Genomic DNA, 25427 nt, shown 5'->3' with positions numbered 1-25427 from the left:
TGGACTAGAGGCCCAATACATGAAATTCATGCACGGGTAGGGTCCCTAGGCCTGGCTGGTGATCAGAGCCTATTGCGGCCTTCCTTCCCCCTGCTGCCAGCTGCTGGCCAGGGCCTTCCTTCATTCTGTGTTGCCTCCTGGTGGTAAGCACATGTCATAGTGAGGGGTCAAACTCTGGGTTGGTTGAACTCCTGAGGGGACAATTTGCATATTAGCCTTTTATTATATAGGATTACTAAAATTACTAATTTTGTTGGGCTAAGTACTTCCAGAAATACTTCTACATATATTCAAAATTTTATATGGCTAGTGATCAACCTTTAGAGATCTAAGGATAAAGAGAAAGAAGTAATTTTGAACTCACTATTTTGACAAAATGTAAAAACTTTATTATTAATTAGTAATTAAAACACATAGGCATGATTTTCAGCAAATGGAGAATTAATTGTCCTAGTTTTTAGCAATGTCAAAGCAGCCATGTCTAGATGGCTGCATCAAAATATCAAATATCCTGATAGAAATCTGTCAACCAGGCCTACTTTTGATAGGATAGATTTTATACATTGTTTTTCTTTCTTTCCTTTGAAGTTAGCACACTAGGCTACTAGAGTTGCTTCATTGGGATGTGATGGGATGAAAGAAAAAGCATGAGTTTATTAAAGTACAAATTTTCTCAAAAGAGTAGAGGTTCAGATTGCTCAATTAATTAAATTTTTTCATTTTTATATTGTTTAGGAAAAGAGTGACATTGTAAATGAAAGCCCAGCATGGCAAGAACAGATCCTTCTAAATGAAGAAGTCATTGCTCTTAGCAAGTTGGACAAAACCATTCAACATGTGGAAGTGTTTTGTTATGCCAGGTATGAAAATTATTTATTTATATAAACTAAGTTAATGACTTCTTACTCACACTTATGCAGAAGAAGCCAATTATAACATCTTACCTAATAATAGACAATCATGTAAATTGACCATATCTCCATTATGCCCGCAGCCAATTAGAGTGAGTGTGCAAATTAGAAGGGCCAAAATGACGACCACCCAGCTGCTTCAGGTGTGGAGTGGCCAGGCGGGGCAGGACACCTATTATGAGAGGGAGGGCAAGGGGGCGAAGGGATCTACAGGAGCAGAGTGCCACAGCAAAAACAAGACTGCAGACTCCGGAGTCTGCAGCGAAGATAAAGATAGCAGACTCCAGCCTGAGTCTGCAACAAAGACACAAAGACGAAGATGGTAGACTCTGGCCAGAAGGAAGGCCTGGGTCCTGGGTGCTGAAAGAAAACTGTTGTTGGAAGCCCAGGGAAGGAAGGCCTATTGCATGAATCTCTTCGTGTAACGGGCCTCTAGTTTATATAGAATTGGTTGCTATATTTCTACTAGATATGCTGCTTTGTCTTTTTAAAAATGTAACTTTCAGATCTGGAAAAAATACGCTAAATGAAATAAGCCAATCAGAGAAAGACAAGTACCATATGATTTCAATCATGGGTTGAATTTACTGAACAAACTGAACTACCAAGCAAAATAGAGACAGACTCCTAGATAAAGAGTAGATAGACAGCCCTGGTGAATTGTGGGGGTTTTAGTAAAAAAAGAAAGGAAAAAAAAAAGAGGACTCATGGACATGGATAACAACGGTGTGGTGATTGTGTGGGAGATAGTAGGGTGGGTGGATCTATCTATCATCTATCTATCTATCTATCTATCTAAAAGGCTAATATGCAGTGTCCCCTTGGGAGTTTGACTGGGAGACCAGGAATTTGATCGCTTTCTATGATGTGTGCTGACCACCAGGGGGCAATGTGGAAAGTAGGAAGGCCCCGGCCAGCAGCTGAAGGGCTCCAATAGGCCCTGATCACCTGCCATGCCCAGGGACCCTACCCTTTCAGAATTTTGTGCATTGGGCCTTCAGTAAAAATAAAAATGTAACTTTCATTTATCTCTGTTTAGAGATATTATCTAATAAAAGAGTAATATACAAATTAACTATCACTCCATTGCACCCACAAGCAATGCCCAAAAGCCAATCAGGAGCAAATATGCAAATAAACTCAACCAAGATGACTAAGGCCACAGAGAGCAGGAGGGAGGCTTGGGTTTCCCCGGCAATGGAGGAAGCCAAGCTTTCTGCCTGCCCATGCCAGCGTAGGCCTCCATTCAAGGCTACAAAGTTTCAATGGTAAAAGATACATAAATCCAAACAGAAATGGCGGCAGCCACAGAGCTGGAGAGAGCAGGCTAGGGTTGCCCCCAGAAATGGAAGAAGCCAAGCTTTCCACACACCCTGGCCGGCCCAGGCCTCCACTTAAGGCTACAAAGTTTCAAAGATAGAAGATACATAAATCCCAACAGAAATGGCTGCCACCACGGAGCAAGCAGAAGGCTTGGCTCCATCCAGGCTATAAAGTTTCGATTGTAGAAGATAGATAAACCCCAGATACCAGGGCCTCCTCTTGGGTCACCAGGGGGTGTGGCTGGCCTGCAAACTACCACAGTCCCCTAGCCCAGACTATCCCACACCCAAAGGGAACCCCCAACCTGATCTGGAACACCCTTCAGGACAAACCTGCTGGCCCCCACCCATGCACCAGGTCTCTATCCTACCTAATAAAAGAGTAATATGCAGATTGACCATCACTCCAACACACAGAATGGCTGCCCCCATGTGATCAAAGATCCTGCCCCCATGTGGATATAAGATGGCCAGCAGGAGAGGGCAGTTGGGAGGCACCAGGCCTGCAAGGGAGGGCAGTTGGGGATGATCAATCCTGCAGGGGAGGGCAGTTAGGATTGACCAAGCCTGCAGAGGAGGGAAGTTGGGGGCGACCAGGCCTGCAGGGAAGGGCAGTTGGGAGGGACTCAGGCCTGCAGGGGAGAGCAGTTTGGGGGACCAGGCCTGCGGGGGAGGGCAGTTAGGGGTGACCAGGCCTGCAGTGGAGGGTAGTTGGGGCAAACAGGCTGGCAGGGTAGCAGTTAAGGCATCAATTAGGCTGGCAGGGGAGTGGTTACAGGATGATTAGGCTAGCAGGCAGAAGCGGTTAGGTGCAATCAGGAAGGCAGACAGTCGAACATATGGGAACCAGCAGTCCAGGATTGTGAGAGGGATGTCTGACTGCCGGTTGAGGCCCCAACTCACTGGGATCAGGTCTAAACGGGTAGTTGGACATCCCTAGAGGGGTTCCAGATTGGAGAGGATGCAGGCTGGGCCGAGGGGCAAACCTCCCCTCCCCCCAAAGCATGAATTTTGTGCACCCAGCCTCTAGTTAATAATAATAATAACGTACAGTGATGACTTACAATTCACCAAGCTCTTCTACATTTATTATATTTGATTCTTATAACTATCCTGTGCTAGGATAGGGCAGATAGTATTAGCTGCATTTTTTGTACAGAATCCTCAATAGAACTAAAAAAAATGAATGTGCTGAATGTCACATCATTTGATAAATGTCAAGGCCTCACCCAACTTAGGTAGTAGTGGAGCTTAAGATTAAAACCTATGATTTTTAAATTGTAGTCCAATGTCCTTTTAATTCTTTTTAGATAATATCCAAAGTAGCAAAATGGAAAATGAACACCACTCTTCTTAGATAATATTTAGTGTAGCACAATGGGACATTACAATTTTGAATTAAAAAAATTAAATTTAGTGGTCATAACATTTGGGGACATACTGTAAATCAGGACAGAACGAATTGTTTTAAAACATTTGTAAAAGTTTATTTCCTCAAGTGACATTTGATAGGCTGAAAGATAGCAATTACATAGTGCAATCATTTAAATAGTTATAGAGTTGAGTTGTTTAGAATATCACACTGCTGACACTTTTATAGTAATTAAAGCTTAAAATTCAAGACACTACAGATTCTTTAGGATATGCTCTGTCATGCTGAAGACTTTGGGAACTTGTTTATTTCTTAATTTATATTCATAACTTTCAGAAAAACTAGCATTTTCTCCCATAAACACAGGTATTTTTCTATGATTTTCTTCAAAAAAAGACAGTTTTTAAATGCCAGATATAGATTGTAATTTATATAAAGCAAAATGGCATTTTATATGAAAAGGCATACCTCTCTGATGTTGTTTAGAGCTGTGGTAGACAGATTTAAAACCAAAGGTGATCTCAACTGAAAAGTCATATGCTTTGGTAAAACCAGGAATAAGTATTTGATAACTTTCTAGTGTATCCATGAATACTACTTGATTAGAATATAGTGAAAGTCATAATGAGAGATAATTTTTTTTATATTTTAGGGCCTTTGATTTATCTCTATGACAATTTAGGTTTATAGTTTCTAATGACTGAACTGACACATTTTTTAAAAATATATTTTATTGATTTTTACAGAGAGGAAGGGAGAGAGATAGAGAGCTAGAAACGTCAATGAGAAACATCGACCAGCTGCCTCTTGCACACCCCCTACTGGGGATGTCCCCGCAACCAACGTACATGCCCCTGACCGGAATCAAACCCGGGACCTTTCAGTCCGCAGACAGACGCTCTACCACTGAGCCAAACCGGTTTCGGCTGAACTGACACATTTTGAGTACAGAGAAAATGATCTCGTTTTCAATTTCTGGCTTCTTCAGTTTTATTTTTGTGACTTCTTAAAGTGATAAAATAAAAGATTGGTGGTAGAAAGTTTGTTTTTCACCAGAGAAGTAGAACTCTGCTGTGTGTTTCTTGCATTGCCCGTTAGAGTGTGGAACAAGATGTTAATTGGGATAATGTGAAATAAGAGGTAAATTGGGCCGAAACCGGTTTGGCTCAGTGGATAGAGCGTCGGCCTGCGGACTGAAAGGTCCTGGGTTCGATTCCGGTCAAGGGCACGTACCTTGGTTGCGGGCATATCCCCAGTGGGGGCTGTGCAAGAGGCTGCTGGTCGATGTTTCTCTCTCATTGACGTTTCTAGCTCTCTATCCCTCTCAATTCCTCTCTGTGTAAAATCAATAAAATATATATTTTTTTAAAAAGAGGTAAGTTGGGATAATATTCTATATATCTTTATTTACTTGGAAAAGGTAAATGTTATTAATATCATATTAAGCAGGAATAGCCCTGAGAGCATCCAGTGGAGGAATATACAGAGAATCCACTTCTCTATAGATAGTACTACAAACATGGGTAAACAGGAATAACAATATCTCATTTAGCCCCAGCCAGACTGTGGTATCCTTAACCTTTGGATCATGGCCATAAACTTGAAATTATGTGAAAGGGGCTATGCCAGAATAGATTTCACAAAGATTTTCTTTATATGAGGACCAACTGCTTAAAAGCCTTTATTTAATACATATTTCTGACAACCTTATTTTCGGATTTTTTTCTCCTCCCTATCATAGTAGTTTAAAGCACAAAATGGGAAAGGGAGGTCTGCTTAGAGGCAAGCATACTGAGAACCACACCAAGACCCAGGTAATAGTCCTGCCTTTACCATTCAGCATGTTATGCGATATTGAGTGAAAGGTGCCTCCTCTCAGGACCTGTTTTATTATTAGAAAATATAAAGGATTTGGGCCGAAACCGGTTTGGCTCAGTGGATAGAGCATCGGCCTGTAGACTGGAAGGTCCCTGGTTCGATTCCGGTCAAGAGCATGTACCTTGGTTGCGGGTACATCCCCAGTAGGGGGTGTGCAAGAGGCAGCTGATCGATGTCTCTCTCTCACCAATGTTTCTAACTCTCCATCCCTCTCTCTTCCTCTCTGTAAAAAATCAATAAAATATATTTTTTTTAAAAGAAGAAGAAAAAAAAAACATAAAGGGTTTGGACTAGTTGATTCCAAAGGTCTCTGTAGGCTTTAACATGCTGTTATTTTAGGTGCTAGTTGAGAGGCTAAGAGAGAAAGAGTAAACCGCATCAGCAAGTGGAGAGCAAGCTTTGGCCTTTTAGTGTAAGGGCAAATGGCTTTCATACTAGAGGATCCCTCAAGGACATCATTCTATTATAGCACAGTATAACAATGGATGGTCATAATTATATCACATTTTTTTTAGGTAAAAGTTGAATTATGTTCTCTTTCACTTGCAAATGTAGGGGCATTTTAAACACATTTTAGAAAGATGAGTATTAAAAATGATTAGAATTAGCCAAGGCCGGTTTGGCTCAATGGATAGAGCGTTGGCTTGGGGACTGAAGGGACCTGGGTTCGATTCCGGTCAAGGGCATGTACCTTGGTTGTGGGCATATCCCCAGTAGGGGGTGTGCAGGAGGCAGCTGATCGATGACTCTCTCTCATCGATGTTTCTAACTCTTTATCTCTCTCCCTTCCTCTCTGTACAAAATCAATAAAATATATTTTAAAAAAATTAAAAAAATAAAAATGATTAGAATTAAATTTTTAACATTTTAAGAGATTAGCATTGGTTTTCTAGAAATTCCCTCATTTTCTCCTTGAGTTAGTCAAGTTATTACTATGTTGTAGATCCTTGACATTCTTGTGACCTATATCTCAAAGTCTTTGTGAATCCACTTTTGTAAGTAATGAAAAATGTAGTATAGGTTTCTGGCTTTTTTGTTGTTGTTACGGTTGTTTTTAATGTGTTATTGATGTTAATCTTAATTTTGTAGACATAGGGTATGTGTATGTGTGTGTCTGTAATTTTATATAATTTTAGCACATATGTTGGTCCATGCACCCATCACACAGTCAACTTACAGAACAGAACAGTTCCATTACCACAAAGATCCCTCCTGTTGTCATTTGATAACCACACCTCATCTCCTTCCTACCTTTCTCCCAATCTCTAACTCCTGGCAACCAATAATCGGTTTTCCAGCTCTATATTCCCCCCCTCTTTTTTTAAAAATATATTTTATTGATTTTTTACAGAGAGGAAGGGAGAGGGATAGAGAGCTAGAAACGTTGATGAGAGAGAAACATCCATGAGCTGCCTCTTGCACACCCCCTACCGGGGATGTGCCCACAACCAATGTACATGCCCTTGACCGGAATAGAACCTGGGACCTTTCAGTCCACAGACTGACGCTCTACCGCTGAGCCAAACTGGTTTCGGCATTTCCCCCCCCCTTTTGAGGATGCAAATGGAACTGTACAGCATGTAGACTTTTTTCATTGGCATTTTTCACTCAGCATAGTTATCTGGAAATTCATCCATGTTGTTTTTTGCATCAATAATTTGTTCCTTATTATTGCTGGGTGGTATTCTCTGGTATGGATGTACCGGTTTGTTTAAACATTTACCCATTGAATAACATCTAGGCTGTTTCCAATTTTGTCTGTTACACATAAAGCTGCCATGCACATTTGTTTACAGGATTTTATGTGAACGTAAGTTCTTATTTCTCTGGGATAAGTGGCCAAGTGTATAATTGCGGGGTCATATGATAATTACATGTTTAGTATTAAAAGAAACTGTGAAACTGTTTTCCAAAGGATCTGTACCATTTTTCCACTAGAAAAAATATGAATGATTCAGTTTCTTCACATGTTCACCAGTATTTGGTGTTGTCACTTTTGAAAAAAATATATATTTCATTGATTTTTTTACAGAGAGGAAGAGAGAGAGAGAGAGAGAGAGAGAGAGAGAGAGAGAGAGAGAGAGAGAGAGCCAGAAACATCGATGAGAGAAAAACATCCATCAGCTGCCTCCTGCATACTTCCCACTGGGGATGGGCCCGCAACCAAGGTACATGCTCTTGACCATAATCGAACCTGGGACCCTTCAGTCCACAAGCTGACACTCTATCCACTGAGCCAAACAGGGTAAGGCATGTATTGTTACTTTTTTATTTAGCCATTTTGATAGATGTGTAGTGTAACATCCCATTATAGTTTAACCTTCGATTTGTGCCCTGACTGGGGATGGAATCTGCAACTTAAATATGTGCCCTGACCAGAATTGAACCGGTAACTGTTTGGTGTACAGAAAACTCTGCAACTAGTTGAACCATCTGGCCAGGACAATGTTTATTATTTTAATGTAAGGATATCCAATTGCTTCAGCATCATTCATTGAACAGGCTATTTTTCCTCCATTGAATTCCTTTTGCATCTTTGTCAAAAATCAGTTGCTATATTTGAATGGGTTTATTTCTGGATTCTCTATTCTGTTCTATTGATATGTACAGGTGCTTTTCGAATTATGATGTGGTTATATTCTGATAAACCTGTCATAAATTGAAAACATTGTAAGTTGAAAATACATTTAACACACCTAATGCACTTAACATCATAAATTTGCTCAGAACACAATATCCAAAATTTGCTGGCAACATAGTATACTATAGAGTATCATTTATTTAGCTATGTGATCATTTGACTAACTAGGAGCAGTGGTTTGACACCACTGCCTAGCATCACAAGAGAGTATTGTATTGATATTGCTCGCCTGGGAAAATATAAAAATTCAAAATTTGAAATATAGTTCTATTGAATGCATATTACTTTTGCATCTTCATAGTAAAAAATCATCAGTTGAAGCTTTTCAAGGTTAGTACTACACTGTCTTGATTACTACAACCAAATATTAGGACTGAATACCAGGTAGAATGATTCCTCCAAATGTATTCTTTTTTTTAAAATCCTCATCTGAGAATATTTTTTTTGGTTGATTTTTAGAGAGCATGGAAAAGAGGGAGATAGAGAAATATGGATGTGAGAGAGACACATCAGTTGGTTGCTTCCTGCATGCACACTGACCAGGCCTAGGATTGAACCTGCAAATGATGTATGTGTCCTTGACCTGGAATGGAACCTGAGAACCTTAGGTCCATAGGCTAACACTCTAACCACTGAGCAAACTGGCCAAATTCATTTTTCTTTGTCAAGGTTGTTATAGCTATTCTAGAATTCTTATCTTTCCCTATAAGTATTTAAACAAGTTTGTCTAAAAAATGTTGCTGGAATTTTGATAGGAATTGCATTAAAACTATAGATCAACTTGGGGAGAATTGACATCTTTTTTGTTTTGTCTTCAGTTCCATCAACAAGGTATGTCTCTTCATTTACAGAGGTTATCTTTGATTTCTTTGCACAGAATTGTATAGATTTCAGTATACCATTCTGGTACATGTATTATTAGTTGTATGTCTAAGTATTTAATTTCATTTGGAGCATTGCAGTTGTGAGTAGGTATTGCTTTTTTGATTTTGGATTTCACATGTTTGTAATTGGTATTTATAAATACAATTATTTTACAAGTGTTGATCTTATATCCTGAAATCTTGCTGAACTGACTTTTTAATTCTATGTATTCTATTGTATATTCCTTAAAATTTTTACATAGTCATGTCTTCTGCAAAGAGAAACAGTTTTATGTCTTCTTTTCTATTGGCTTTTTATTTTTAGAGTCTATTTTCTATTGAGGGTCATGTGTTTTCTCTCCATAGCCATACACCACAAGTTAATTGTGTTTTCTACTTTGCCTTAGGCTCACTTAATGAGTTTTTGTTGTTTTTTTTGTTTGTTTGTTTTTTTGTTTTTCAGAAATGATGTTATTATCACTTCCTGAGGACTTTGTAATTATACACTAATGCTAGGCAATTGTTTAGGGTCTCTAACTTGCTAATTATCTTATTCTTACACTCTACTCTCTCATTATGTGCACATCAAATCCACAATCTGACCAAATGGCAAATTACTATATATTCTAAACTTTAATGGTCATTCACCCCAAGAGTTTAGTGAATTTAATTGCATCAAGAAAATACAAGTCAAACTTCAATCGTTGATACACAATATATATTTATTTTAAGTATTTAAAATATTTTGATACATTCCCAAAAGTATCATGTAAAGATAGCTTTATAATAATATGAATGTTGAAATACTATGACTTGTCTTCTCATTTTAGACCAGTGACTTAGCTTATTTATAGAGTTGATGTTTAGTAGGCTAAACTCTATTGTTTTATTGTTACATATGTCACTTGATATTCCATCAAGAAACAATAAAGTATATATCATTTGGTCATAAAAATATTATAGTCATAACCAGTAGTCTTTTAAATTTTATTCTTTTTTAAATTTTTATTTTGTATATTTTAGGTAATAAAGGTAGATTCAATATTGACTATTTTTACAAAACATAAATAAACTAGTGGCCTGGTGCATGAAATTTGTGCACTGGGCGGGGGGGGGGGAGCAGGGGGTTGTCCTTCAGCTCGGCCTGTACCCTCTCCAATATGGGACCCCTCAAAGGATGTCCTACTGCTGATTTATAGGGATTAGGCCCAAACCAGCAATCAGACATCCCTCGTGCAATCCGGGACTACTGGCTCCTAACTGCTCACCTGCCTGCCTCATTGCCTGACAGATTATTTTGGTCTTAAAAGGCTGAGGTCAACTCTCACAGCTGCAGTTTCTCCAGGGATAAATAGTCCTTGTATGGAACCAAAAGCCTTTTTTTTTTCTTTAGAGTTTATAAAATACTTTTCATATATGGTAGCTCATTTGTTTTACAACAGCCTCATGAAATGATCTCCATTTTATAGATGGGGAATCTGAGAGATTTTGAGTTGCGTAATATTTGCAAAATAATACATCTAGGACTAGAGCTTTCCTGAAAATAGTTTCCTAGATCTAAAAAGTATCATAACATTAATTATGTCAATTTCTTTTTCATTATATTTAATTAAAATTACTATATTATAACAATAAAAATATGGAATTTTATTTCTTTTGACATTTAAAATTTTATTTCTTTTGACATTTAAAATAAGTTATTTTACTCTTTCATTTTACCCTTTTTATTACAATGTTTATTGTGTTAAAAAGGAATTGATATGTGAATCAAGGTAAACTTCATGGGTGTATTTTGGGGACATGGGGTAGTAATAGAATGATGAATGCCGTTGGGTTAGGAATGACATCTTCAAAGTGAAATTTAAATGTTTTCTTAGGGTGGATAAATTGTTGAAGTACCTCATTGTTTGGGAATAGGGGGAATTATGACATTATGGGGAGTGAAAAGAATAACCCAGAATAAACAAATTATATGGACCAATACATGGAGAATAGAGTTGATAAATTAAGAATTAGAGATGCCATGTTGGATAGTAGGAGAGATGAGACAGGAATATAGTAGATAAAGAAGGTGATTTGGTTTAGAGAAAGAACAGGAACCTTTTATCTGATAGGATTTCAATGTTTGAAAACATTTTTTCATTGTTATTTTATTTTTTTTATTAGTGGTCCTGTACACGAAATTTATGCATGGTGGGGGGTGTTCCTCAGCCGGGCCTGCACCCTCTCCAATCTGGAACCCCTTGAAGGATGTCCTATTGTTGGTTTACAGGTATTGGTCCTAAACCAGCAGTCAGACATCCCTCTCAAATTCCGGGACTGCTGGCTCCAGCCACTCGCCTGCCTGCCTGCCTGATTACCCCTAACCACTCTGCCTGCTGGCCTGCTCACCTCTAACTGCCCCCCGCCACCAGCCTGCTGACCCAAATGCCCCCCACCGGCCTGATCATCCCCAACTGCCTCCCCTGGTGGCCTTCTCATCCCCAACTTCCTTGAGAGAGGCCAGGGCCAGCCAGGAAGCTTGGCTTCCTCCATCGCCGTGGGCAACTCAAACATCCTGCTTGCTTCAGCTCCATGAATGGCTGCCATCTTGGTTGGGTTAATTTGCATAGTCACTCCTGATTGGCTGGTGGGTGTGGCTTGGTGTACTGGAGTGATGGTTAATTTGCGTGTTTCTCTTTTATTAGTGTAGATTAAATTTGTTGTGGTGACATTGGTTAATAAAATTATATAGATTTCTAGTGTACATTTCTGTAATACATGATCTGTTTATTGCATTGTGTGCCTATCATCCACAGTGAAATCATCTTCTGACACCATTGGCTTCCTTTATCCATTTCTATCCCCACCACCTTCCCTCTGGTAACCACCATACTGTTGTCTGTGTTTGTGTGTTTCAGTTTTATGTTCCACAAATTAGTGAAATCATATAGTTCTTAGCTTTTTCTGACTATCTTATTTCACTTAGCATAATATTCTCAAGGTCTATCATGTTGTTGCAATGGTAGCATTTCATCTTTTCTTATGGCTGAGTAGCATTCCATTGTATATATGTACCATATCTTCTATGTACCTCTATTGAAGGGCACTTTGATTGTTTCCATGTTTTAGTCACTCAATAATGCTGCAATGAACATAGGGGTGTGTATATTTACAGGTAAATGTTTTCTAATTTTTTTTCATAGATAACCAGACAGGGAGTTATTGGGTCATATGGTAACTCTATTTTTTTATTTATTTTGTGAGTAAACTCCATACTGTTTTCCATAATGGCTCTACCAGTTTACATTCCTGCCTCCCGTGAATGAGGGCTCATTTTTCCCCCCCACAATATCTCCAACTCTTCTTATTACTTGTCTGGTTGATAATAGCCATTCTAATGTGTGAGTTGCTATTAGTTCTTGAGCACTATTTTGGTTTGATTAAAAAATAGCGTTCACTTGTCTGCTTTAAAAGGGAAAAAAACTGTACAAGGACAACAGTGTGGTGATTGCCCAGAGGAGGCTCATAGAGGAGGGTGTCAGGGGGATAAATGGTGATGGACGGGGACTTGCCTTGGGATGGTAAACACACAATACAGTGTACAGATGATGAATTATATTTTATAACTGAAACCTGTATAATTGTGTCACCCCAATAAATTTAATGAAAAGGAAATTTTTAAAAAGGCAAAATAATTCTCCCCCCCCACACAGGTGGACAAATGATTTTATTTTTAATTTTTTTTTACATTTATTATTTTTTTAATTAAAAAAATTTTTTTATTGATTATGGTCTCACATAATTGTCCTTATTCCCCCATTCCCATCCTAAACCCCTCCCTAGATATGCCCCCCCCAATCCTCGTTGTCCATGGCCACTGGCTAGGCCCATATGTATGCCCACAATTCTTAAAATGCACTGTGATACAGTCTGCTAACCACTGAAATATTTGTGTTTTTCAAATATTTTTTAATATATTTTTATTGATTTCAGAGAGGAAAGGAGAAGGAAAGAGAGGTAGGAACATCCATGATAAGAGAGTATCATTGATCAGCTGCCTCCCGTCTGCCCCTAATGAGGATTGAGTTAACAACCCAGGCTTGTTGGAATCAACCAGGAATCAAACTGTGACCTCTTGGTTCATACTTCAATGCTCAACCACTGAGTCATAAATCTTAATTATGTTTCACATTGTATTGAAACCTGAACAGATTAATGTTTAATGTGTGGTTCACAGAAGGCAAAACATACAGTGAACTTGATAAGATTCAATGGGGTAAAGAAATAAAAATTGTCATTACAAGTTAAAATATAAAAATGCAACCAAATACAATTATTAAAAAATGTGGTATTGATTGTTATTATAATTTCTTATTAGTCAGAATTTGCATGAAGGTGTCGAAGAGGCTGGTGCACTGCAGAAAAATCATTCTTCAGTGACATCTGTGAACTCCACAGAAGCTGCAAACTCTGCCTGCCTTCCTACAGAAGATAAGTCATTAAGCACTATGAGTGGTGAAGTGCTCACAGAACAAACTCCAGGGAGTGCCCTGCAAGTAAATGATGTTGAAATGACCAGGGTGAAAGAAAACTGTTGTGATGATAAAACTTGTATGCGGTCAACTTCAGAAGAGGGAACAAGTGAAAACGTGCCTATAGTAGAAGACATTGCAAAACAACCAAAGAAAAATAGGATTACTTACAAATTGTTAAAGAAGGCAGGAAATTTAATATTGATTTGGTATCAAAGGTAAGTACAAATTTTCCCCTTCTTGTCATAGAACAGTACTAATTTTCAGTTGATTGAAAATAGTATTTTGGCCCATGAACACAATTTTTGTAATTTTTTTTTCTGTGAAGTGTAGAACATTTGTTTTCTAAAGATGTAATAGTCAGAGGATTTTTAATTCCATTAAATATTTCTACATATAGGTTAAAATCATAAAAAATGCTCAGTATTATATTGCAAGGATACTTTTGTACTAGAGCATAATTCTACCCTAATATTCTCCTACTGTATGGATTTGAATTTTATCAAGAGAAAAAGTCTAATGATCCTAATTCAGATTCATGTTATTTATAGTCAATCTACTAAGTGAACTTTTTTTAGCCCGTATATATAGTAACTCTTTTAACATCTATGTGGTAATGAACATTCTTAAAAAACCAATGCCTTTTTGAAAATCATTTGTTCAGGTGTAATGGCTTCAGAGGATAATTTAATAAAAGTGGGGTCAGGGAGGCTGGGAAGAATGCTATTGTCTTTGGTTGTTTCCATCCTTAACTCTAATGTTAGGTCAGTGTCTTAGTCTTAGGAGGGTACAGGTTTGCATTGGATTTATAGAAAGCAAAGCTAATTTAGCACAAAAGAATAGAAAACTAGTAAGATAAAGGATAATGGTCTTAAAAAGTTAAGCTATAGGACTGAATGAAAATTTAAAGACCAAGTGAAAATTAAAGAGACTAAGTCCTATAAGTTGAGGGCAACCAATAAGAAAGTGAGAAGAGGTAGACAACACACAGATCTTGTAACATAGAAGACTAAACATGAAACCTATCTTATCTAATAAAGAGGGAATATGCAAATTGACCATCACACCATCAAAACGATGGTGGCACCCACAGCAGAGGTAGGATTTCCATAACACAGGATGACCACACCCACAGCAGAGGCCAAATTCCCATAATGAGCCTTAATGAGCAATCAGCAGGGACCTGAGGCTGCTTGGCACTGGGCTGGGGCAGGGGACCTCAGGCCATAGCCCTACCAGTCAGGGGGCACAGTCTGAGATCCCCCATCAATTTCTGCCTTGACCATAACACAAGATGGTTCTATAGCAGTGATTCTCAACCTGTTGGTTGAGACCCACAGGTTGAGAAATGCTAGCACAGTCGCCTAAGACCATCGGAAAACACAGATATTTACATTACGATTCATAACAGTAGCAAAATTACAGTTATGAAGTAGCAACAAAATTAATTTTATGGTTGGGGGTTACCACAACATGAGGAACTGTATTAAAGGTTCGCGGCATTAGAAAGGTTGAGAACCACTGGCTTAGACTAATAGACAAGATAAACAAAGATGAAGTCCTTACAATTAAAACTCATTTCTAAGAATATCTGTACCCCAATGGAAGCAACAGTCCATGGGAAGCAAAAATCATTAATTATTAAATCTAGTACCCATTATTTTAATCACATTGAAATATACTTTAGCCTCTCACCACTGTGAAATTGCTGTGGTAGAGCATTAGAGAGAGGTGAAAAAAAGGCTTAAGTTTAAATATGGTAACATATTCATTATTTCTAAGCTTCAGACAAAAGTTTAGAATAGTTTTAGTTTAAATGTATTTTTATTCTTGAGTGTTATCTTTTTTAAATTAAATTTATTGGGGTGACATTGGTCAGCATGAACATAGAGGTTTCAGGTGTGGTTTTCTATGTTACAAGATTTGTATATTATATCATGTGCTCACTACCCAAAATCAAATCTTCTGCCACCATATATTAGGATTCCTACCCCTTTCCCCCCCATCCCCTTCCCTCTGGCAACCATCGCACTGCTTGTGTTCATGAGTTTCAGTTTTATATCCTACATATGAGTGAAGTCATATGGTTTTTAGCTTTTTATGACTGATTTCTCAGTTAGCATAATGTTCTCAAGGTGTGTAATGTTCTCAAGGGTAGGGTTGTTATCAATGTCATTATTTCATCCTTTCATATGACTGTTTTAACTCTAATGTTAGGTCAGTGTATTCTGTTGTGTATTTGTACCACATCGTCTTTATCTAGACCTACCACAGGACACTTTGGTTGTTTCCCTGTCTTAGCCATAGTGAGTGATGCTGCAATGAACATAAGGGTACATATGACTTTGTGAATATATGATTTTGAGTTTTTCCTGTATATACCCAGGAGAGGAATTGCTGTGTCCTATGGTAACTGTATTGTCAAAATTTTGAGGAATTGCCTGATTGCTTTCTGTAGTGGTTGTAACCATTCTACATTCCTACCAGCACTGAATGAGGGTTCCCTTTTTCACAATCTGTCCAACACTTGCTATTGCTTGTTTTGTTGATAATGGTCACTCTAACAGGTATGAGATGGTATCTCATTGTATCTCATTTTGATTTGCATTTCCCTAATAGCCAGTTAGGTTGAACATCTTTACATATATCTATTGACTGCTCGGATGGCATGTCTTGGAGAGGTGCATTTTCAGATCTTCTGCCCACTTTTTGATTGGGTTGTGTGTTTGGTGTTGATTTTTCTGATTTCTTTATATATTTTGGAAATTAAACCTTTGTCGGAGCTACTGTTTGCAAGTATCATCTCCCATCTGGTTGGCTGCCTCTTTGTTTTGTTGCCAGTTTCTTTTGCTGTGCAGAAGCATTTTAGTTTGATATAGTCCCATTCATTTACTTTTGCCTTTACTTCCATTGCCTTTGGGGTCAAGTTCATAAAATGTTGTCTACAACCAAGGTTCATATGTTTGGTACCTATATTTTCTTATATGTAACTTACTGTTTTGGGTCTTATATTTAGATTAGGTCTTTGATCCATTTTGAATTAATTTTTGTAGATGGGGACAAACTATAATCTATATAGTTTTATTCTTTTGCCTATGGATTTCCAGTTTTCCCAGCACCATTTATTGAAGAGACTATATGTACTACATTGTGTGTTTTTGGCTCCTTTGTTGAAAATTATCTGCTCATATACACTTGGTTTTATACCTTGGCTCTCTATTCTGTATTATTTGACTTGTATGTCTGTTTCTCTGCCAATACCTTGTTGTTTTGATTATTACTGCTCTGTAGTATAATTTGAAATCAGGTAGTGTGATACCTCCAGCTCAGTTCTTTTTTCTCAGAATTGCTTTGGCTATTTGGATTCTATGGTGGCTCTATACAAATCTGATGATTTCTTGTTCTATTTCTTTTAAAAATGACATTGGAGTTTTGATGGGGATTGCATTAAGTATGTATATTGCTTTGGGTAATATGGATATTGTAACTATTTTGATTCTTCTAATCCATGAACATGGAATATTTTTCCATTTTGTTGTGTCTTTTTTAATCTCTTTTAATAATGCCTTCTAATTTTCAGTATAAAGGTCTTTCGTGTTCTTTATTACGTTTACTTCTAGTTATTTTATTCTTTGGGTTGCAATTGCAAAATGAATTGTTCTTTTCATTTCTTTTTCTGAAGTTTTGTTTTTATATAAGAAGATAGTGGATTTTTGTATATTAGTTTTTCTATCCTGCAACTTGACTGTATTTTTTTTAATTGTTTCTAATAGTTTTTGTTTATTCGTTTTCTAATAGTTTTTGTTTATTTATTTGTTTGTTTTTGGAGTGTTTAGGGTTTTCTGTGTACAGAATCATGTCTTCCACAAAAAATGACAGTTTGATTTTGTTCTTCTCTATTTGGGTGCCTATCATTTCTTTTGTAGGCAACATATGGTTGTAGGGTTTTGATTTTTGATCCACTCTGCTATTCTCTGCCTCTTTATTGGGGAATTCAGATAATTTAAATTTAGGATAATTATTGATGTAAGAGGATTTCCTATAGCCATTTTATTATTTTTTTTTTTCTGGTAGCTCTCTGCCTCCATTGGTTCTTTTCCTTTGTGTATCTTGTTTTTGTTTGATGGCATACTTCTTTCCGCTGTTCCTCCCCCTCCCCCCTTTTTTAAGCTATGTGTCCTGTTTTGTTAATATTTGTGTGGTTACCTTTAGGTTTATAAAAAATAAACTTGTATATATACCCTAGCTTTTTTTTCTTTTCTTTTGAGTACATCTGATCTTCATTCTCTTTTGCTAGTTTACTTTTTATGTTTTTGTTGTCATAAATTATCCCTCTTTATGCTTTAAGTTTTCTAGTAATCTTACTTTTAGTGTTGTGTGTGACCTTATATTCTTTGTTTCAGATAGAATAACTCCCTTGAGTATTTCCTGCAATGGAAGTTTTCTGGTGATAAAATCCATCTGTTTCTGTATGTATGGGAATATCTCTGTTTCTCCTTCATATTTATTTAAAGTATAATTTTGGTGGATATATTATTTGTGGCTGGTAATTTATCTCTTTCAGACATTTGAATATTTGGTTCTACCCTCTTCTGGCTTGTAGAATTTCTGTTGAGAAATCAGATGAACTTTTGATGTGTTTTCCTTTGTAGACCACTTTCTTCTTTTACATAGCTGTCTTGAGATTTTTATTTATTTTTTGTCATTTATTTCTGACAGCTTTAATACCCAGTGCCATGGAGAGGGCCTCTTTGGATTGAGGTAACTAGGTGTTCTGTTTGCTTCTTGGATTTGTGGATGTAGTTCTTTCTATAAGTTTGGAAACTTCTCATCAACTATTTATATTAATAGACTCTCCATCCCATGCCCCCTCTCCTTCTCTTCCAGAATGCCTATAATTTTAATATTGCTTTTTTTGATAGAGTTAAATAGTTGTAAAAAATCTTTCAGGCCCCCTCCCCCCCAGGTCTCTCTCTTCTTCCTTCTGCATCATATCTAGACTCCTATGTTTAACACCACTAATTCTTTCCTTCATCTGGTTGGCTCTGTTTTCTATGCTAAATAGTTCACTCTTAATCTTCTTAATTGCACGCTTCATTTCTAGGATTTCTGTTTGGTTCTTTTTTAAAGTTTCAATCTTTTCAGTATAGTACTTGTTTTGTTCATTGATTTGTTTTCTGAGTGAATTGAATTTCCTGTCAGTAGTTTCTCATATCTCGTCTAGTATATTTAGAGCTGCAATATTGAAATCTCTGTCATTTATATTACATATTTCTATCTGTTCCAGCTTACTTTCTGGATATTTTTCATTTTCTTTCTGGTCATCTCGTTACTATGGTTATTCATGGTATTTACTTTCCCCTTTGCCTACACATTTATCTCTAAAGAGATCTACTTTTTCTAGTAGTTGGTGCTAAGTTGCCAGATATTTTACCTCTGTAAGCTCCCAGTCATGAACCTCTGCAGCTTTCCTAAGATAGTACAGCCATGTTGCTTGGGGTTGGTTTTAGTTTGCTCTCATCATAATGGTGACCCTGATCTCCATGAGTCCTGTCCCAAGCACTACAACTGGGGGTCTACCACATAGGAATACAGCGGTTCTACTCCAATAGCTCTTGGTTTACAGATAATGTGTTCCTAATCCAACTCCAAAGGCAAAGGCTGAGTTTGGGGATTCCATGCAGGCTCTGTGGTTCCATTTCTTTGAAACATGACTGCCAGCCTAATGGTAGAAAGTCACACAGCAGAACTCTGTGCTCTGTCAGGAGCCTGCTGACTCAGACACTTTCTTTTCCTTGTTGCTTAGTCTCTTCAGGGTCTGCTGGTTCAGACACTATTAGCTCCCTTGCTACTGGTCAGCTATCCATGCCCCCTGCCTCTGTTCCTGCTACTGTCAGCTTCCTCCACTATCCCAGCAGGCCAAGCTGCTAGCTCCCAGCTTCAGGACTGCATCTGGGGGCCATCTGCACTTTTCTCCCTTCTCGTCTTCCCCTTTACCCACCTTTATAGGTTTCAATGTGCAGGTACCTCAGGCATGCATCTGTGTTGAGCAGGGATGACTTTGTTGAATTATAGTTTGTTAAGTTGTTGAAATTTCAAGGTGAGAAGACAAAGGGCTCTTTCATGCCACCATTCTTCTGACATCACCTTTTGAGTGACTTCTTAAAAGGCATTATTTTTAAAGCTCACATTAAATCTTAAGCTTTATTAGATCTCATGAAGTGTACATACATTTTGTTAGATATATTAATCTTTGTGAAATTATTATGACTACTGAGGGATCATTGAATCTCAAGTATTTTTAAAAAATTAGTTATTTGAAGCATCCTTTTTACTACAATTATAGAATTAAGATTTGGCAATATAGTATCTAAAACATGGGCTTATATCAGTTGTGTAGCATATTAGGCTAAAATTAATGGAGTAACATGCCATAATTTAGTCAGGAAATTGGATTTGTTTAAAAAAAAAATGCCAATTTTGTTTGTTCTGCCCAATGCTTGATTAATATAGTGAATAGTTTATAAAAATTCACCTAACTAATAATTGATTAACAAATTTTTTACTGGTCTCTTCGATACTCAGACTAATGGTTTAGATTGATTTAGAAATTCCCTTTTCTTTGAAGTAAAGCTAATTTTTAATTTTTTATTTTCCTTATTATAGATATAACATTTAAAAATTTAATATTTATTTAGTTATTCTCACTTAATGGTATCTCAATATAGAAAATAGCAAAATCTGTGGCATTTAATCATATGGTTAAATTTTAAACATGCTAGTTAAGCCCACCTAGTGTGGCTTAGTGGTTGAGCGTCGACGTATGAACCAGGAGGTCAGGGTTCAATTCACAGTCAGGGCATACGAGCTAGGTTCCCAGTGTGGGGTGTGCAGGAGGCAGCCAATCAATGATTCTCTCTCATCATTATGTTTCTCTCTCTCTCCCTTCTCTGAAATTAATATATATATATATATATATATATATATATATATATATATATATATATAAAAGTCTGCTATTTAATACTATCAAAATTGTTTTTGTTTCTCTGATATTGATTATGAGAGATGTTAAAAGATGAAATCAATCCTTTACATGAATGCTGGCAATAAACACTTGATAAAGACATATCTCAGATAAATCTAGACTGTTGGGATTACAGAGGGATCTTATACATTTTCTCTTTTGGTGGAAGTGCATAATCAACTTTTTTGTTTTTTACTAGAGGCCCAGTGCATGGCATTCATGCACTGGTGGCGGGGGTGGGGGGTGGGGGGGAGTCCCTCAGCCTGGTCTGCACCCTTTAGTAGTCTGGGAGCCCTCAGGGGATGTCTGACTGACCTGACAGCTTAGGGGGAGCAGGCCTAAGCCACAGTTGGACATCCTTAGCACTGCTGCAGAGGCAGGAGAGGCTCTTGCCACTCCCACCACCACTGCAGCTGTGCCAGGCTCGCCAGCCTTCAGTCCTGTTTGTGGCTGAGCAGTGGTGCTCCCCCTGTGGGAGCACACTGTCCACCAGGGGGCAGCTCCTGCATTGAGCGTCTGCCACCTGGTGGTCAGTGCACATCATAGTGACTGGTTGTTCTGCTGTTCAGTCAATTTTCATATTACCCTTTTATTATATAGGATGATGAGGAAGTTCAGTGAGCTAGTTTCTTCTTAATAACTAACTACCTGGCCTTACAGAGCTTCATTTCCTTATCTAAAACCCTTGGGGCCTGTTGTCTTCTGTTATTCAGATTTAAAAATATGTACTTTAGATTAAACATAAACAAAACCTAATAGACACAAATAATAGAATGGTGATTACCAGAGGGAAAGGGAGCCAGCGGGAGATAGAAGAGGGTAAAGGGAGAATAAATGGTGATGGAAGGAGACTTGACTTTGGGTGGTGAACACACAATACAATATACAGATGATATATTACAGAATTTTACACTTCAAACCTCTATGATTTAATTAATCAACTAGAGGCCTGATACACAAAATTCATGCAAGAGTAGGCCTTCCTTCCTCCGGCTGCTGGCACCAGCTTCCCTCTGTCATCCAGGACACAGGCTTCATTCTTACTGCCAGCAGGCCCCCATGACCCAGGTTTTCTAGCAGCCCCGGCTTCATCTTGTCTAATTAGCATATTAAAGTTTTATTATTATAGATGTCACCCCAATAAATTTAATAAAATATGTATTTTAGAAAGTACAATAATAAAGTATAGATGCTGATATGCTATATATGATGTAATATTCATATATAGGATCTGAGGAGGCAATCTTTAGTTGAACATATTAATATTTCTGCTGGGACCGGTTTGGCTCAATGGATAGAGCGTCGGCTTGGGGACTGAAGGATCCCGGGTTCGATTCCGGACAAGGGCATGTGCCTTGGTTGTGGGCAGATCCCCAGTAGGGGGTGTGCAAGAGGCAGCTGATCGATGACTCTCTCTCATAGATGTTTCTAACTCTCTTATCTCTCTCCCTTTCTTTCTGTACAAAATCAATAAAATATATTTAAAAAAAATATTTCTGCCATGAGTTGTATGAATATTCACATTAAGTGAGAGAAAGGTAGAAAGAAGAGCCTTCTATCCATTTGGGTCAGGTTTTGTTGCCAAACCAGCTATGAAAAAACTTAGAAATCCAGAGGTTTTTGAATTTTGAATTTCAGATAATTGTGAGCCTATATGTTATGTATTAAAACATTAATATGTATAACGCTTTTAACAAGTAAATTAAAATGTAATAAAATTATATATCTTTATTTGGTAGTTATCAATTTTTCCACTTTTACCTTTTATTTCATCCTCAAAAATATTTTCTTTGTTCAGCTGCTGTACTCTCGAGGATTGCTTATTGATCTTCTAATCAAATCTAATGTCAGTCACTATGCAGAGTTCAAAAATATTACCAGGATTCTTGCATTTCGAGAAGGAAGAGTGGAACAGGTACTGTGCTGATCAAGTATTGTAACTGGATATGAATTTAATTTATTATGGTTTGCTTTGGAAGGATGAGTAACGCAAGATTATTTTCCTGGTAAAGCAGATAATCCCAGTCTTGCATGATGATTTACAAATATAAATATTAAGAAATTTCTCAATTAAAATGTGTTAATTTTCTTAGGAGATCTTCAGGAACTTGGTCTTGGTATTGAGAAAGTGTTAATTTTGGACAACATTGCTAGATTTGAGATGTCATTTGTTCCCAGTTAGGGGTGACATGCCATTGACCTTTCCCCAAACCCCCACAGTGGTTAAGATATTTTATTGCACCTTTGGTGACTGGTATGGAGAGCAGTCTGCCCCTAGGGTAGTGCCCTACAGAGGAGACCATCTCAGTCTCAGTCCTTGTAGCCCTTGAGCCCCCAGGGCCTCCTATGAAAAATGGCACAGTATAATTACCAATAAAATAATCATAATAAAAATAAAAAGTCTCTGTTTTGACTACTCTTCAGATTTCTCACTGGAAGTATGCAAAGCTATTGAAGTACATATTCAGAGTTTTGTCTTAGCCTTAAATAGTGCCTGTCCACTTTCCTCTCGTAGTTTTCTCAATTCAGCACATGCAAAGGGGCTGGCTTATTCTCCTTTTGATTTCCTTCACAAGGTCTTCTCTTCAGACATCTACTTTGATCTTTGCATCCCACAGCTCTGAGACAAGCTTCAGTCTTTCCTCTAATAGCTCTTCTGTATAGATGCCACAAATACCTGTCTTTCTTTGGTCCGTACCTTCTTCTCCAGTGCCTGTAGCCTCAGTTTCACGGTAAAGATCCACTCACTCCAATGCTGAGCCCCACACAGGCAACTTGCGCCCTTTGTGGTCAAACATGCCCACTAGATCATCATAGCGCCCTCTAGCAGCCACACTGCACATACCGAGGAGCTTTTCCCCTGCCTGAGCTGGGGTATGTAGCAGCACTGCCTCATGGGTCACCCCAGTATAGTAGTCCAGTCCCTGAGCAAGGCTCAGGTCAAAGGAAATCTTGTCAGCAGTGCCAAGAAGAGTCAAGTATTCAAACAGCAACTTCACGTCTCCCAGGCCTTCCAAGGCCTGCTAGTTTTTGGATAGTTAGGATCCTGGAGCAGCTATTCCACCAGGGATATCCCACCATGCTGCTGAATGAAGTCCCCAGTGCGGTCAGCCACCTCAGGTGTGAGGCCCTTCTCTCCCACCATCTTGTTCTTTACTTCCTCCCAGGACACCTTGTCCAGCCTGTCCACTGATGAACAGATGGTATTAGGAACCCCACAGATTGTAAGCATCCCATCTAGGATGTGCTTATCATTCACCTTGACCAGGAAGTCACCTATCTGAAATGAATTCAGGATCTCACACATGATCTTTAGGCACTCTGCATCAGGAATCATGGAGTCAAATTGCTCGGCAATGTCAAAATCCTACAAGGAGAGAGTTAGTTAGAGATCCTTGGGAGTTTCTTTCTTTTTTTCTTTTTTTTTAAAAATATATTTTATTAATTTTTTACAGAGAGGAAGGGAGAGAGATAGAGAGCTAGAAACATCGATGAGAGAGAAACATCGACCAGCTGCCTCTTGCACACCCCCTACCGGGGATGTGCCCACAACCAATGTACATGCCCTTGACCGGAATCGAATCTGGGACCTTTCAGTCCGCAGACCGACCCTCTACCACTGAGCCAAACCGGTTTCGGCGAGTTTCTTAAATGGGGATTCCTGGGAGCTCTTCTCTCACTGAAGGCCAGTTTGCACTTATGCATAGACCTCTTTCTTCTTTCGCTGATCATCAGCTCAGAGGAAAACCCTGGCATTCTTGGGTCTGTTACTATTTCTGGTTTCCTTTCCATCTATTGGGCTATTACTTCTTCATCACACTCATTTACTTTTCCTATTTCCACCTACCACTTGGGGGGGAGGGAAGAGGAAAGGCAACTATACAGCCACTGTTGGCCTTTTAATGACATAAGGAGTAACTTGATAAATTAAAGTATGAGAGCTTACAAGTTAATTAGCTCTGGAGTCAACAGAGGTGTTATTGGAACTGAAGGAAGGTAATGTGATATAGCCTGGCTAGAATGGAAATAATCTTGTTATACTTAAATGAAAAAAAAAATGTTTTTTGGAATACTTGTTTATCACTAGGAAACATGTTCTTAACTTAAAACCATGTATTTCAGGTTCCTTGTTCGAGAGCAGATGTCTTTAATAGTAAGCAACTTACTATGGTAGAAAAGCAAATGCTAATGAAGTTTCTTACATTTTGTATGGAGTATGAGAAACATCCTGATGAATATAAAGGTATTCTTTTTCATTTAATTGTGTTCTATAATTATTTAAGCTTTCTTATTATTTTAATATGTTTGCCCTATTGTAGTGAGCCACTTATTACTCTCTTAAAATACATTCTTACTGTGCACTCTCCATTAGATTAGCCATTAGCAACATGTTGCTGTTAAAATTAATAAAATGTAAAATTCAGTTCTTCAGTCACACTAGCCATATTTCAAGTATCAATCGCCAAATTTAGTTAGTAGCTATTGTGGCTACAGTGCTGGTATGGAATATTTTTATCATTGAAGAAACACTGTGCTGTGTATTAATTTTTATTCTTGCTAATTAAATATTGTTGACAACTGGTTCTTTGTAGATGATAGAGTAGTCCCCCCTTATTCACAGGGCATATGTTCCAAGACCCCAAGTGGATGCCTGAAACTGCAGATAGTACCAAACAGTATATACACTAGGTTTTTCTATGCATATACACACTTTATGGCTTCTCTTTGATTACAAATTGCCAGTGTCACTGCTATTATTAAGTACTGGAGGCCCAGTGCACGAAATTCGTGCACTCAGGGCAGGGAGGGGAGGGGTCTCTCAGCCTGGCCTGTGCCTTCTTGCAGTCTGGGAGCTCTTGGGGGATGTCTGACTGACGGCTTAAGTCTACTAGGGGTGTC

At 38.0% G+C, this 25427-nt stretch overlaps 1 protein-coding gene and 1 pseudogene across 2 annotated transcripts in view; one reads left to right on the top strand and one right to left on the bottom strand.

Annotated features, from left to right (window-relative positions):
- Window positions 1-25427, top strand: part of LOC311614624 (rab proteins geranylgeranyltransferase component A 1-like) — a 117085-nt gene that overhangs the window by 40346 nt on the left and 51312 nt on the right. Inside the window, 5 exon segments of the mRNA XM_084869684.1 lie at window positions 736-860; window positions 13348-13669; window positions 13675-13719; window positions 22327-22443; window positions 24651-24771. Of these exon segments, the coding sequence (XP_084725810.1) occupies window positions 736-860; window positions 13348-13669; window positions 13675-13719; window positions 22327-22443; window positions 24651-24771 (730 nt within the window).
- Window positions 23114-23865, bottom strand: LOC311615488 (histidine--tRNA ligase, cytoplasmic-like; annotated as a pseudogene). Its single transcript has one exon. The product of its transcript is annotated as a histidine--tRNA ligase, cytoplasmic-like (transcript).

Source organism: Pipistrellus hanaki, assembly GCF_964339955.1.
Source record: "Pipistrellus hanaki genome assembly, chromosome: X".
In the NCBI taxonomy this organism is placed as follows: Eukaryota; Metazoa; Chordata; class Mammalia; order Chiroptera; family Vespertilionidae; genus Pipistrellus; species Pipistrellus hanaki.
This window is presented reverse-complemented; position numbering and strand designations above follow the sequence as displayed.